Genomic DNA, 16,123 nt, shown 5'->3' with positions numbered 1-16,123 from the left:
TACGTTTATTTATTTATTTCAGTTTCGCTCTATATTTGAGCCACGAGGTATTTGGACGAAACTAAAACCATATCTGGATGTTTCTTTTGGAACAAACCTTGAGAAGAGAAACACGTGTAACTCCGTGGGTCACCGGCTGAGCTGATGTGATTAGAAAAACACTACCGGCTGTTAAAACACGCAGGCGGAGCCACTTTAGATGCATGTTGTTCGGCGGCTGCTGCGCTGGACTGCATGAGTGGAGGCAGCAGAGTGGAACATTTTAATGCGTTGCTTCATAATACATATTAATGCTGCACCAGCACATGTCAGGAACATGAGGCCGTTTCTGTGCTGAGGGCATACTGTACAGGCGCTAAAAGGCTAAATGTAAACTCCTAATGTGGGTCCGACATCAAGTACCGAGGAAAGTATGGAACTGCATTAGACATTTAATGCAGTTCCATACTTTCCTCGGTACTTAATGTCGGACCCACATGCAGGCTGAAATGGCATTCAAGGGGCTTGTTCGGACTTTAGGCCAAAACCGAAAAAAGCTAACTAACTCGAGCTCTAGGAGATTTATTTCTCGCTGGTTTTGGACTTTTGATCACAAGCTTTTTCATCCAGACTGAGCCAGTTCATCCGCTAACTCTAACTATGATTAACTAACTCGAACTATGTTTAAAAGGTGCTCTAAGCGATGCTGGGTGACGGCACTTCTTGTTGACGTTCAAAGTTATTCAAACAAAACGAGGCTAGCTCTCCTAGAAAGAATCAAATCGGAGAAAAAAGCATATCGTCCCAGCCGTATGTGTTGATGTGCAAAACCGTCAAAAAAGGTAAAAAGCCTTTGAAACTCAACAAAAAGTAAAATGTTGCACGACTGTATTTTCCGCAATAGCAGAATACACTCAGAATTCAGACAAACAAACAAGATGGCGGGGTGTAAATGGAGTGAAAAGGGAGTGATTTCAGACACAGTTTGGGTTTTTTTCCCCTTATCATAAAGCAACGCCCAAAGCACTTTTCCTCTTCGGTCCCCCTACAGGTTGGAAGTGGATTTGTCCATTACCTCGGTCGTACGTCTCATTCGAACTACAGATCCGCTCCCCGATCTGGCAAACTTGCATAGTGCGGTTATAGCCGGTAGAGGGCCGCAAAGCGAACGCAGAAGTGCCGTTCACCCTGTTACGAGTTGATGAACCACTGGAACGATTCTGGAAACATTATTTTTTTTTAAAAAAGGTACAAAAGAATCTTTGGTGTTGCTTTAAAATTCTTCGCTCTGTGTAGGTTGTTTCTCCAAATTCAGTGCCACCACGTATCGTCCTCTGCTCAACCGATCACTTTTGTTGATGTGTGATGCACACCACAACGGCTACACCAGAGGTGAGGTCAAGACTTTGGAGACTTGCGCAGTACGGCCCGGGAAGAAAACCAGGACTCCGTTTAGTTTCGGTTGACTGGTGCAGACCAAAAATCCAAATCAGCCTTTTTACCTATTGTCGCCCTCAGGAAACTACTAAACGGGGCAAGACCAATTACCCACCAAAGAGAATTTTCTTAACCTTTGTTTTTTTGTTGTCGCCCTTGCCGTTCGGGTCGATCATTTGGGCGCCTGGGTGTGAAACCGGAGACCCGAAACTCATGGCAGCACTTTAATATGCCCACCGAGGAACACAGTCAGTCCTACGCTTTTGGCCCGCTCAGCTGACCAACGGCACGAGCGGCACACAAAAATAAACCCCTCTGGGTCTCACTTATAAAAAAAACGTTTCTTTGCACAGATTTTAAATAAAAGCCAATTACAGAGAAAGTGATCTTGATGCCAGATAGAAAATCTGCTGTAAATACTTTCTGAGACATAATCTTTAGAACATTGCAGGTATGAGCGGCGTACGTGTGACCTTTTCCTCGTGTTCTTTGAATTGACTGTCCTGTCGTCAACGACAGACCCAGAGATGGGTTTCTATAAGTAAGGGTCCCTGGAGTGAGTGAGTGAGTGAGTGACAAAGTGAAAGAAGCAGTGATCAGCAAGGTTATCGTGGTCAGGGCAGAGAGAGAAGATGAATGTAGAGCACACTTATCTGACCTCTCCAGCAGAGAGGAGAGAGGGAGATAAAGAGACGAGAGAGGCCGGGGGCCGACTGACCTGCGTCAGCTATAAACAGAGAAATACAACGAAATGATGAATGGATCAGGGATGAGGACACACCGACCTCTTTGTCTCCTTTCTTTTTCCTCGTCTGCACTGAAAGAGACTCCACCTCGCTCTCAAACTGGTCCACCTGCATGTTCAACGTGTCGATCGTGTTCTGGAAGGAAAGACCGGGAGAAAAAGTTAACAGTGTGATGGGGGTTCAGTTTGTAAGACCACAAAAGGCAAAATGTAATCAAATAAGTAGAAATTATTTATTAGTAAACAATTATTTGCATTGTCATTATTTTTCCCCTTTCTTTGGAAGGGGGGGGGGGTTTAAATCTATTACGTTTTTGGTCTATAAAACATAAGGGGAAAACAGAAAAAGACACATTTACGCTTTAAAACAATAAAAAGTAATTAAGTCCTGACTCTCCCCTCACAATGTTTTCTCTAAACATATCACCATGGTCTAAATATAAGTATAAACTTTGTGGAGACAACACACGGCTGTGAAGTATTAATGTTAAGTGGCTGCTGGTTAATGAGGTCTTTTTAGCCTTTGTTTGTGTAAAAGTTGAGACAATGTTTTGTCTTCATTTTGGTTTTGGTTCCACTTTTAACTTCCAGATTTGGTTTCTCGGCAGCAAACTCCGTTACGAGCGAAGTCACCTCTGATCTCGGACTATTTATAATAAAGTTATTCCAAGTTTACTCACATATTAGGTCATTCCGAGACGATACTACTCACCGTTAGCCACGTGCCGACCTCCTCCTTCTCTTTCTGGGCCGGGTCCACCTTTTGGGCCAGCCCCAAACCTTCTTTCGAGTACGCCTTCGTCTTGGTCTCTCGCTCCACTATTTTGAACCGCTCCATTTGCTGCAGACAAAAACACAAACCAAGCTGTGCTCGTTGATACGCCTAGATCACATTATAATAAAAACTCTTATTTTCTATGAGTAGAAAAAAAAAAAAACTTAAAATCGCAGCAGATCTTCTGATAGTTCCAAAATTCAGACAAATACGAAAATACCTTTAGAGGCTAAAATAAATAAAAAGGAAAGTTTTTTTTTCATTTGTCTGTTCTTAAATGTTCCTAACAATGATGAAGCTGTACTTCTTGATACACGTGGATAACATCAATAATAATATTGATAATAAAGACAATCTTTTATATTCTACGAGTAGAAAAAAACTTTAAATTGCAGCAGATCTTCTGATAGTACAAAAGAAATCCACTTAATTGAATTTTAAATACCTTCACAAAGCTAAAGAAACCGATTTTTCTCTTTTGTCTGTTCTTAAACAATCTTTGTAAAGTAGGAGAACTCAGAAATAATAAATGGAAGTCGGGCACTAGAGGAGCCATTCAAGCCCACTCAGCAGACCAGAAATAGGACGAGACCAGATCCTGTCTGTTACTGAAGGCAGTTCCAGCCTCTTCTCTCGTGTAGAAAAACCACTGCGCTGATTTGAACACTTCCCGAGGCCTTCTAACCCTTGTGTCGTCTTCCTGTTGACCGTGCAACTTTTTATTTTTCTGGATCAAAATTTACTTTTTTTTTTTCTTCTTCTTCAACCTTTTGACACTTCTGTCACTTTCCCCCAAAGTTTTTTTGATACGTTTTTTTTGTCACTTCTTACCGATGTTTGTTACATTTTTCCAGCTTTTGGAAATTTTTTTATTGTTTTTTCCCCCACGTTTCTTTACACATTTTTGTCACTCTTTTCAACGTCTCTTTTATCGTTTTTTCTTCTCCAAATGCTATAAAATTGAATATAACATCCAAATTCAATGAAAGTACTGAGCTGATCTTTTATTTTACTTGTGAAGAGTAATGGTTGTATGGAAACATCCACGTTATTTGGTTGAAAGAAACCCAAATTTCTGACATAGAAACGTTTTGAATATGGGTCAGATTTGACCGGAGGACAACAGGAGGGTTAAGACCCTGAGGGCGAGGCTCTTGAATGTTGAGCTAATTGTATATACACCGTATCTGTATCTCAGTGTAAACACGCAGTAGATTGGGGTTTTCCTGGTCAAGACAAAATGTGTCTATCAAACCCAGGGTCTCTTCCTGCAGGAAGTATAATTTCAGGTCGACTAACAGAACCGCAGGAATTCTTGGAGAGAGGCTTTGGGATAATAAAAAAAACAAAACAACTCAAGATGAGAGGGAGCTGGCGAGTCGCTCTGGTCTCTCATTGTGTGGGCAGGTGGCTCACATTCAGTCCATCTCAGTAACCCTTTAATCAAAAGGCTCCCGTGGCTCTGCGGCCCTGCCTTCACAGAACAGGTGGTAGATATCCGACCAGCTCTCTGTGAAGAACGCCATAACGAGCGTCTCCTGGGTGAAGCTCTTCATTTAAAAAAGGGTAATCTGAGAAACTACTTTGGCGACATTCTTTTTTTAAAGCGGTTATTGCGGTTTCTTTTTTTTAGGGCTTAGATGATACAAAAAATATAACTAAAGAAGGAAAGGGAAAAGAAAAAAAAGAAGGTCTGGATAAAAACCACCAGGGATTCCAAGCATGGACTTAATTTGATGATGTCTGATGTGTCGTAGCTTTTACAGGGTAACCCCCTTTTGAGTTTATCCCATTTTAAAAACACACAATATGAAAGATTCATTGCATTCGAGTTGGAGATGAAGCTTCCACAGCTTTCGTCTGAGCTACGAGGAGGACAACAGCGTGACTTGGAAGCCGCGCATATAAACATTCGGTGGTTTGACTTTCTATGGATGTTTTAATATATTTTAGCTGCAAAAAAAACGTTCCACATTTGACTGATTAAATGAAAGTTTAATTTCTCTGTGAAACAAAAAAATCTACAGACTTTCTTTTTTTTTACAGCGGCCTTTATTCTGTTAATTTTAAGGATTTTCATTTAAATAAATATTTGCTATAGCTTTAGTGCGTAACTTTTGGATATTAATGAACGTCTGTTACATTCAAGCCATTGCCAAATGAGTTGCTACAAAGCTAATTAAGACTATCAGCTCCACACAACTCTCTCTGGATTTCTCAGTATGGATATGTTCAGAAGACCGTGCCATCCGTTGACTTTCCTTTCACTCGGGTGAAGATAATGACCTCTTCTGAAGAGTCCATCATGTTTTTTTAATCCTCCGTGTCCTCCTTGGTTACTAGCAACTGCGTGGGGGAGGGGTGGGGGGCGGTGCGCCGACACTGTTGTTGTCATTACTTAGAATTCCTCATGGGGGCGACAGAAACTACACACTATAGCTTTAAGTCGTTATCTATCGTTAAGCACTTTGGTCAACTATGGTTGTTTTTAAACGTGCTATATAAATAAAATTGAATTGAACTATCGTCAAATGAGGTAACACTATGGTGACTGAGCCTACGGCCCACTGATGAAAGCCCTTGCATTTGTAGTATTATGAACTGGGTGCCTGTGGAGGACATTACCACGGCGTCAGGATTATTTAATATTTCGCGAGCGTGATAAAACGTGCTCACTCCGTACATTCTACCTTTATATCTATATTCTACCCAATCAGCAGAGAGACCGGTCTGTAAACTCGTAATAAAAAGGCAGAGCGCTTGCGCACACAACAGGATGTTCAACAATTGTTAATAACTAACATTATCTACTGACATGCACTGTTATGTATGTTATGTATGTAATACACTGTCGTGTATTTAGCCACCCCCCCCTCTATTTTTTTGCAGAAGGCCAAAAAAAAAAAAAAATCAAAGACTTTTGTTCTGTTCTGGCTCTGTCAACTCTTAGGCCTTGATAGAAGCAAAACAATTACACACATGAGAAAATTGCAGATAAGTTAAAAACATCAAATAACTTTTATACCGCAAACATACTGTAAATGTCGCTGTTTCCAAGATCCAAACTGAACTTTGAAACTCTGCAAAAATATCTTCTACACAAAAACTAATGTTTCCTGAACATGAATGAAAACATCAACCCAACATTCAATACTGGAAGTCAAATATTGGCCAATACATTTTGGTACACTGCTAATCTATAACCTGATGCGTCAATGACAGAGATATGTAGAATTTAGTCATTTATACGACCTGGAGTTTGTCAAATACATTTATTAGACTTTTTTTTTTTTTTTTAAAGACTTTCCAGAGATCGGAACAAACGCAATCCTCCAGCGTGAACACGGGTCCTGGTGGGAGTGTTCTAATGAACATGATGGGTCCTACTCACCGTTTCTATGAGTTTGCGGTTCTCTACTAGCTGCCTTTTGTCTTTGATCTCGTTGGATGCCACCCACGTCTTGATCTGGTCTCGAAGACGCTGGGGGATCAGAAGAAGAAGAAGAGGGAGAGAAACAAAGCGGGGGAGAGAGAGAAAGCGATTGAGAGACACAGAAAGGGAGAGGGATGCAGATCCATCAGTGGATACATGCAGAGACTCGTCCTCTAGTCATGGATGGGCAACTTGGTGTCTACATGCTGCAAACAGGCTTGGCTTGGAGTTTGGTCTTCATGGAAACGCGCACGCACACACCCCCCCCCCCTCTGGCTGACTGTGATGATATTTAATACTCTCATAATGCGCGCACACACACACACCTATGTGTGGGCAGGGTAAACAATATCAGATTAGCAAACAAATCAACGTCCTTTCATCCAATCTCAGGGCCCGAACTAGAAACCCAACAGACCTCATCCTCTCATTTCGGTTTCTGTCTCGCTTGCTAATTGGCTAGAAATTAGACCCTTTATCCAACTGGTGTGAACACGTAATCTGTATGTGGATATCTGAACAGCTGTAAATTCACACACAGAGCGCACTGCAAGACGGGAGGTGGCGACGCTCCCGCTGTGGTCGGATCTCAGCTTGGTGCAAACGCAATCTACAGCTGAAAACAATTCATTGATTTATCGATTAGTTAATCCACGTGCAATGAATCGGCATCCGTTTTAGTACTCCCCCCAAGCACATCTTCACACAAAAAAAGTTCAATAGCACATCTACACTTTCTCCTTCAGTGAGAAATTTGGGTTCTGGCCGTGCGCCCCACCCACCAACGCTGCTTGCGCTAGGTTCAATTCAATTACATTTTATTTATAGTATCAAATCATAACAAGAGTTATCTCGAGACACTTTACAGATAGAGTAGGTCTGGACCACACTCTATAATTTACAAAGCCCCAACAATTCCAATAATTCCCCCCAAGAGCAAGCATTAGCAGTGGCTATTGCGAGAGTGGCGAGGAGAAACTCCCTTTTAGGAAGAAACCTCGGCAGACCCAGACTCTTGGTACGCGGTGTCTGACAGGGCCGGTTGGGGGTGTGATGAACAGTGGCGTAATAGTCACAATAAAGATAATGGAACAGGGACTACAATGGTAGTCGTAGTAGTTCATGTCACCGCCGTTGACCAGTGAAAGAGCAGCGTGCGTCAAGGTGGCTGGAAACGCCGCAGAGATTCAGCCATACGCCGGATTCAAAACCGGACGCGGAAGCGCCGCCCGCTTCCTTTCTGCGCCCATGTTAACCAACGGGGCTGTCCAGACAAGGGCGCGCCGCGGTTTGTGTCGCTTTTGCGTACTGGACGGCGATTGGCTTTCGAATCGGTTACGTACCAAATCAAGCTTGCCCGGGCTCCATTTGAACCTCAGATTTTGGGGAAGTGCACGGACGTCTCCCCCCTTGAGGGGCAGCATGCGAAGACACCTTTCTAGTGTCCAACTTTTCACAGACACAAGTCAGTGTAGACAAGGCCAGAGATTTTAGGGGACATAAACATAAGACAAACTCATTTCTGTCTTTCTCATATGTCTCTTGTCTCTCTCGGTGTTTACCTGTAGCTTTTTAATCTCTTTCTTGAGGTCCGCTTCATATTTCTCTTTCTGGTTGGCGTTGGCTGCATTGTGAAGCTTTGGAGGAAAAGAAGCAAAGAGGGTCAAACGAGTTCTGGTCCTAAGACAAACACAGTTGTACGTTTCACTCACACATGCTGTGAATATTGACAATGCAGTCTGTGTTAACACGTTTCAGCAGCCTGTCGATTACGTATTAGCTCACACTTGGTTAGATGACAATTCTGCAAATTTGTTTTTAGCTTCGTGCTTTTATCAGTTCATTTCAGGACCATTCCATTGATCTCTGTGGGGAAATTAGGTTTGTTGCAGCAGCAAGAGGAAACACAATTCAATTAAAGGAACGAAGATTAAAAACATGAGAAAAATAAAGTGGATAATAAAAATACACTTTTAAAACAATAAATGTAATACAAATGAAACGTGAACATTTGTGGGTTAAAAACAGGTCTCTTAAGAGTCCAATAGACTTGTAGTGATCGGTGTGAAAACGCTGCCAAATAGAACCACAGCAGCGCAATCAGTACAGGATATAATGAAGGGGGGGCGGGGGGGGAAGGGGGGCAACTGGGATGTTGGGTAACTAAAACACTGACAACTTTCTGCCTCTTTATTAGCAGAACAGATGTACACTCTGGGCCTCTGCGCTGCTTGTTAGCTCAGGGCCAAGCACTGTTTTAATAACAGCTCAGTTTATTAGCAGTATCGGGAGTCTTGTACAGTCTGTTGTGGTGATGGCTGAATATGCCTTTAAACTGCTGGGCCTGCACAGTCAGAGAAGTTAAACTCAGAGGCAGATAAGGAAAGAAATGAACCTAATGCGGCAATAAGAAACGGATTGAGAAACGTTCCCTTCTCATAGACGTCCTTCACTCCGCTCAATGGATGTTCCATCCACACACTACATTTAACCAGAGGGTTTTGTGTCAGCGTTTATTCCCCAATCACAGTGCATAGAATATGTATGTTAGCATTTATTTTACATTTATTGTTGAATTTCTTTGAATATGTTTATGTATGCACCATCCACCAAGGCAAATTCCATGTAAGTGTTACTTACTTGGCAATAAATCCTTTTCTGATTCTGATAACACAAATAATAACAATTAGGGCTGGAACAATTAAGACGATTGGCAGACAATTAATCAACAACAATTGTGATAATTGTTTTAAATTGGGTTTTTTTGGGGGTTTTTTGGACGCCTCATTCGCTGGTTCCAGCTTCTCAAATGTGGACGTTTGCTGGTCTTCCTTAAGTCTTCTCCAAATTGTTAACTGAATACCTTTTAAGGTTTTGGACAAAATAAAAAAAATAAACGACATTTGAAGACGTCGCCTTGGAATACGTTCCGGACATTTTTTACAGACTTCTGGGTCTAGCTTCTCTTATGTGATCGGCTTTTCTCTGTTTTAAACCATTAATAAATGACTCGTTGTTGGGTTTTTTTAAATTTCGGACTGTGGATCAGACAAAAACTAGGATTACTGCCTTGCGGTTAATTGCCTGCGCCAGCCAGTCAAGTGCAGTTTACATCCATGTCTGTCCAGAGTCATAATATATGTAGTGAAGACTTTGACACAATCAAAAATAAATAAAAAAAACAAGGAGGTATTAAGTGTATTTTTTTAACGATACGTGTCTCCATTTCAGTATCCGACCAAATGTAAGATATGGTCACCATCTCTAATCTCCCCTTCTGTTTCGGAGTTAATAATGGCCTCAAAAGTGTTCTTACAGAAGATTAGGAGGTCACAGTGAAGTTGGCCGTTTGGATATAAAATGTCATCACTTCATCATTTTTATCCTATTAGACATCTCTGTGAAATGTATATGTATAATCATAAAAAAAAGGGCTCTGGGGAACAGTGGATATGGGACTATTGGTCTTACTATGATTAATCAAAGCAATGATCAATGAACAGATAGTCAAGTCCCGATGACAATCCTTCCTCACCTTTTGCCAGATGTCTTCAAACTGTTCGACTCCTTCCGCTACTTTTTTCAGACATCGATCTATTTCCCCTGGAGGAGGAGAGAGGAGCAGAACAACAACAGGAAGGGATTAGAGGAAACCGGGAAATGAAACCGATCACGTGACAGTGAATATAAAACGTCAACACACTCGGGGACAGTTTTAAAAAGCAGATTTAAACAATTATCTGACCCAGAAAAGTACCGGTAATCGAGGTAACATAGTAAAACCCTGCTACTTATCTCACACACACACACACACACACACACACACACACACACACACACACACAAAAAAAAAAAAAAAAAAAAAACAAAAAAACATTAAATATGCAGATCTTAAAAGCTAACGCACAAAACATATCCTGTGCACACCCAGCTGCCAGTTTATTAGGCACACCGAGCTAAAAATAATGCGGTCTAATACAACGGCATGGAGTAAAAACAAACCTGTTTAGACAGGCGTTTGGTTGACCGGTGTGCACCTGGTCGGCACTTTCAATATTACTGTGCATTACTGATTGTGTATCGTGTTCTCGCTCTATATTTTGTTTCTTGCGTTTGTCCCTGTAAAGCACTTTGTGACTTGTCTGATAAAGTTTCCTTGGCCTTTGGAATTAAAATACCCCCCCCCCCCACATCATCACATACCCTTCACCATACCTAGAAATCAAACCAGCTATTAGGCTAACTGAAATAAAACCATGCCAATCTCTAGGTATGGTGAAGGGTATGTGAGATGGGGGTGGGCTACTTTAATCCCAAAGGCCAAAGAACTCTATATCAGGATCCATGAAATAACTGGTCTTTAAAAATAAAAATCTGCCTGCCTATATGGGAATTTAACCTGGGGGTGTCTATACCCTTGCCCCCTGTATTTTAAGGAAGAACATTTATATATTTACAATACATTACTCATTCACAAAGAAAATTAGTGTTCTCAAAGGTTGAATTTTTCCAATTTTTTTCCAATTAAGGCATTAAGATCAATTTCCAAAAGATGATTTTTTTTTATTCCTCTTTTTAGTCAACTTTAGCAGGGGTTCCTATACTCATGAGCAGCACTGTATTTGACTTACTTACAGTCCTGCAGTAAATCCTTCATGAAGCTTGTAGTGTTTAGTTTGTGTTGAAACTAGGGCTGAAACGATTCCTCGAATAACTCGAATAATTCGATTACAAAAAATCCTCGATGCAAAATGACTTGCCTCGAAGCTTCGTTAAATCAATGTTACCAACGTTGTATCGCTGACCGACAGTGTCGGACGGAGCATTATTACTGTCGCACAGACGCGGCTCAGTCTGCTGCTGGCGACACATGCCAGAGCGTAAATAGCGAGGGGCTAAGAGAAGAGACAGGCTGGAGAAAACGACAGAAAGTGTCCAAAGTTTGGAATCAGTTCAAACGTAATTAAAAAACTCTGTACCGTGTGTCTACTGCAAAATCAAACTAGCTTACCACGATAATAGCACAACGTCAGTGCTTTAGCATCTCAACAGAAAACATGGAGTCTAACTTAATCATCCATCCCACGAAGAGGACCGACAAAAGTAAATCACAGAGTCGTATGGACGATGAAACTACACCAAACACAACAACTACCAAAAACAAAGACAAGAAAATACGTCGTGGTGACCACGATCTGATCTAAAGAGCTGACGCGTTGACTATCCCTTCGGAAAAACAGCTGATTGTTGTGCATATCTCTCTCTCTCTCTCAGCATAAGTGTAACAGAGCTGTGTGACATTATAATCAAATATATAAATGAAAATAGGTTGAGTATAACTAATATTTACATATAGGCCTACTTTATATACAGATCAGTCTCAGGTTGAAACTGAAAGTTAAGTTGCACAACTTAATGTAATGTTTGTGTATGTTTAATGTATGCCTTAGTTTGAGGTTGATATCATTTGAAAAAAAAATCTTTAAAAACAATGTAATATGGCACTTAAATGCACTTAATGTTTAGTTTTTTGGAGAGATGATATTGTAAGCAATGTAGGCAATACAAATGTTGCTTTTTTTCCGAAAATGTTGCTTTTTTCCCCTAGTTTGGGTTGTTTAAAAACGCCCAAACAAATTATCCGATTAATCGATCGATAAAGTGCTAGATTAATTGATTACAAAAAGAATGGATAGCTGTAGCCCTAGTTGAAACTGTTTCAGAGAGGTGTTGATTGAACTGTGTGATCGTTTTGGAGAGATGCAGGCTGTCGTACAGAGAAGTGTTTGTTATTAATCCTATCCTCGTTAATATACTGTAAATGCCACATAAGGTTGACTCTGCACCCCCGATGAACAGTGGAGAATGTCTAAGTCAAACCAGGAGGACAGATTTATGTTTACGCTTTTCATTTTACATGTTTGCTATTGAATGTATACATGAAAAAGCTCATTTGGGTCTTTTTTTTATGATTTCCGTCTTGGACCACATCAAGGCTGGAATATTTTTCTCTTTAATGTGCCACAGAGTTGATTGCTTTTGTAGTGTGTAACATGGCTTTAAAAGACACATATAGGATGTTATCTTTCAATTCCTGAATTGGGACACATTAGGTGTGTTTACCTGGACCCTAATTTTCCACTAGTGATCAGAATAATTGCCCAATCATAATAAAAAAAGACCCAAAATTGGAAGTCATTTTCAAAATCGGGTTAGTGCGGGCGGTGTAAACCTTTCTTAATCCGTCAAATAGGAAAATAAGTGCACCTAATGGCCATGTAAACGCTTTAGGGCTGCAAGGAACGATCATTTTCATTGCCGATTATTGTCCTCTTGATTAAATCGATAAGTTGTTTGGTCTATAAAATGTCAGAAAACCGTGAAAAATGCCCATCAGTGTTTCCCAAAGCTTAAAGCATCATTGGTGGCAAAAATCTTGCCATGAAAGTGCATATAAGATTATTTATATTATCATTACTATTTAACTAAATCCTGAACAGTACAGAAGAAAAAGAAGAGAAAAGAGAAGGAAGACATATCAACATGTGAAAAGGGGAGATTGAAGGAGGGTTTGGTAGAAACTGGGAGTTGTGGGCAGCAGAGACAGCGAAGACGGGGAGCGCTATAGGAGACATGGAGGACGAAATGGAAGATTTCTTTCTGATGTGCAACTAAAAGACTGAGTTCCTGTTTCCAGACTAGGGTTGGGTTCCGAGACCCGGTTCCTACGCAACTGGTAGGAATCGGATTAGAACGCAAATTTCAGTTCCTCATTTCGGTTCCACTTAATGTGTCGACTGAAATATTTTCCCTCTGTCCCTCCGAAACTGACGTAAAAATATCCCCCTTTCTCTGTAGTCTACCGTTAGCTAGCTACCGTAAATGAAGGCTACTTTTAAAATGCCATATTTCCCCTCTGGGCTCACCAAAAACGGACGTAAAAGCATATTAACCATTCACTGCACGTGATTGCTAGTAAATAGAGCTGGGCAATATATTGAAATTATATCGATATCATGATATGAGACTACATATAGTCTTAGATTTTGGATATCATAATATCGTAATATGGCATTAATGTTTTTTTTCCTGGTTTTAAAGGCTGCATTACAGTAAAGTGATGTCATTTTCTGAACTTACCAGACAGTTGTAACTGTTCTATTATTTGCCTTTACCCACTTAGTCATTATATCCACATTACTGATGATTATTTATCAAAAATCTCATTGTGTAATTATTTTGTGCAAGCACCAATAGTCGACACTACAACATCGTTGCGGTATCGATAGGAGGTATTTGGTCAAAAATATCGTGATATTTGATTTTCTCCATATCGCCCAAGCCCTACTAGTAAACATGTCACATATCGGATGTCATTTTTCAGTTTTTCAAGAATCGGTTTAGGAATCGGAATCGTTTTAAAAAGTGCCGGTTTGGCATCGTAAAAATCCAAACGATACCCAACCCTATTCAAGACACGGGGGAAAAACCCTTTCCAAGTCGTTAAGAATGAGTGAAATACTTCTACTAATGGGTAATGTTGTTCTGATAGTTAATTGCTCAACTGTGGGGCCGCTAATGGAGGAACGGGGAGCGAGGGGGAGAGCTGTGGAGTCGAGGACAGACTAAGTTATGAGAACAAACTCTAGTCTGACCTTAAACAGCCTTAAACAGATTCTGCTGCAGGGCGTGTTATTTTTAGATGAAAGTCCACCTCAGTGAGAATACATTATATAGTCTAGTTGGTGCTTGATCTTTTTTTTTTCCCCTTCTTTGTGAGGAGTTTTTAGGGGAGATGCGTGTTGTCTTTTTAAAATGTTGTGGAGAAGTCACAGGAGCACATACTGTATGAAGGGATGAGTGATGCTGGCAGAGACGCATCAATCCTGTCAAGAAAAGTGGTTTTTAAAGCCTGCGGTGACAAACTTCAGGTTGGAAATAACATCAAAGTAAAAAGGAGCATTTCTGTGGGACAGCGGAGGTTTTGGTCGGGTTTAGGGCTGCACGGTGTGGAGGAAAATATCTACCGATATTGCAATTGCGATATGATATGGGAGGGAATGATCACTTTTGGTATCATTATTCTCATTTTCATTGAAAAATATTCATATTAAAAATGGTTACAATGTGATTTTGGCGAGGATTTGTCCCAAACAAAGATTTTTTTTGTCTTTTAGTCTGTGGGATACGATCTGTAGGCCGGGACGTCTATGTTTCCATTTGAATCCCATTTCCTGCATTTCTCCGTACATTTAGGGACCAAGATGATACAAAATCCAGAAAATAACGAAATGGTCATAATGATAAATTCTTCCAGAAAGAATAGTACTAAGAAAAGGATGTCTTAATTCTTTTTTTGGTTTAAAATAGGGGCCGATTACAGAGACTTATAAATAAAATATCAAACGAATCTTAAAGTAGAGGGGACACAAACGAGATTTTGAAAAGTTCCTCCTCCCCCACCTGTCCCCAGTGTAAATTACACCCTAGGGTTTGACAAATATGCCCCCTTCCCTTGCGATTTGGATATTGCACTAGTCCATATTGCGATTTGGATAAAACTGTGATTAATTGTGCGGCCCTAGTCGGGTTTAAAGCTTGTTGTGGCGAGCGTCGAGCTTTGGGTGCGTGTTGAGTACCTGTGGAGGTACTCAACACATTAATACTACAATCCTAAAATGATGTCCCAATACAATTGAGACATCGAAGGGAAAGCTGTATCAGTACAGTAGTAATTATATAACTAAATGTACCATCGTAAAATAGTATTACCAGAAACTCTATGCTTGGATCTTGTTGGGCCAAATTGCTACTGGCCACACACACACACACACACACCCACACACACACACACACACACACACACACACACACACACACACACACACACACACACACACACACACACACACACACACACACACACACACTTTTAGAGTTGTGCATGGTTGCTTTTCTGTGAGCTACATACAGGTTTTCTTGATAATAAAAAAAAAAGCTGCAACAATTAGTCAACTAATCGGTTAGTCGATCAACAGAAATTTGATCGGGAACCATTTTGAAGCAATAAATAGCAAAAAGAGCGATAGTTCCAGGTTCTCAAATGTGAGCATTTGCTGCTTTCTTTGGTGTTATATCATAGTAAGCTGAATAGTATTTGGTTTTGGACTGCTGGACACACAAAACAGGACATTGGATGAAGTCACTTTTGGATCTAGGATATTGTGATGGACATTTTCTTAAAAAGGAACACGCCGACTTATTGGGAATTTAGCTTATTCACCATAACCCCCAGAGTTAGACAAGTCGATGCATACCCTTCTCATCTCCGTGCATGCTGTAAGGTCTGACGGCTCCAGCGGCATCAGGCCAGCAGAACAGGCAGGTGAATGGTTCCAGTAATCCTACTGCTCCGAATAAGTGACAAAATAACGCCAACATGTTCCTATTTACATGTTGTGATTTGTAGAGTCACAGCATGTACAAAAAACAACGTAAATGAGACACAGCCGTCTTCTAACTGTAAACAAACCGGGAACTATATTCTCAGGCGGAAGAATATAGTACTTGGGCGGAGTGATATGCTCGCAGCAAGCCTGTCTGAGAATATAGTTCCCGGTTTGTTTACGGATAGAAGATGGCTGTGTCTCATGTTACGTTGTTTTTTGTACACGCTGTGACTACAAATCACAACATGTAAATAGGAACATGTTGGCGTTATTTTGTCACTTTTGGCACAATTCAGAGCAGTAGG

General features: G+C 40.7%; 1 protein-coding gene across 4 annotated transcripts in view; it reads right to left on the bottom strand.

Moving 5' to 3' along the window:
* Nucleotides 1-16,123, bottom strand: part of LOC120571364 (CCR4-NOT transcription complex subunit 3-like) — a 41,127-nt gene that overhangs the window by 18,839 nt on the left and 6,165 nt on the right. For all 4 annotated transcript variants that reach the window (XR_005641221.1, XM_039820268.1, XM_039820266.1 and 1 more), the window contains exons 3-8: nucleotides 9,905-9,972; nucleotides 9,010-9,033; nucleotides 7,932-8,006; nucleotides 6,328-6,417; nucleotides 2,874-3,002; nucleotides 2,202-2,297 (exon numbers count right to left, since the gene is read on the bottom strand). Coding sequence is in view for 3 of the 4 variants with exons in the window: in XM_039820268.1 (XP_039676202.1) it covers nucleotides 2,202-2,297; nucleotides 2,874-3,002; nucleotides 6,328-6,417; nucleotides 7,932-8,006; nucleotides 9,010-9,033; nucleotides 9,905-9,972 (482 nt within the window). In the remaining variant the exon portion in view is untranslated. The remainder of the gene's footprint in view (nucleotides 1-2,201; nucleotides 2,298-2,873; nucleotides 3,003-6,327; nucleotides 6,418-7,931; nucleotides 8,007-9,009; nucleotides 9,034-9,904; nucleotides 9,973-16,123) is intronic.

This window comes from Perca fluviatilis, chromosome 13 (genome assembly GCF_010015445.1).
Source record: "Perca fluviatilis chromosome 13, GENO_Pfluv_1.0, whole genome shotgun sequence".
NCBI classification, from domain to species: Eukaryota; Metazoa; Chordata; class Actinopteri; order Perciformes; family Percidae; genus Perca; species Perca fluviatilis.
Note: the sequence above shows the minus strand (reverse complement) of the source record. Positions and strands in the feature narration are given on the sequence as shown.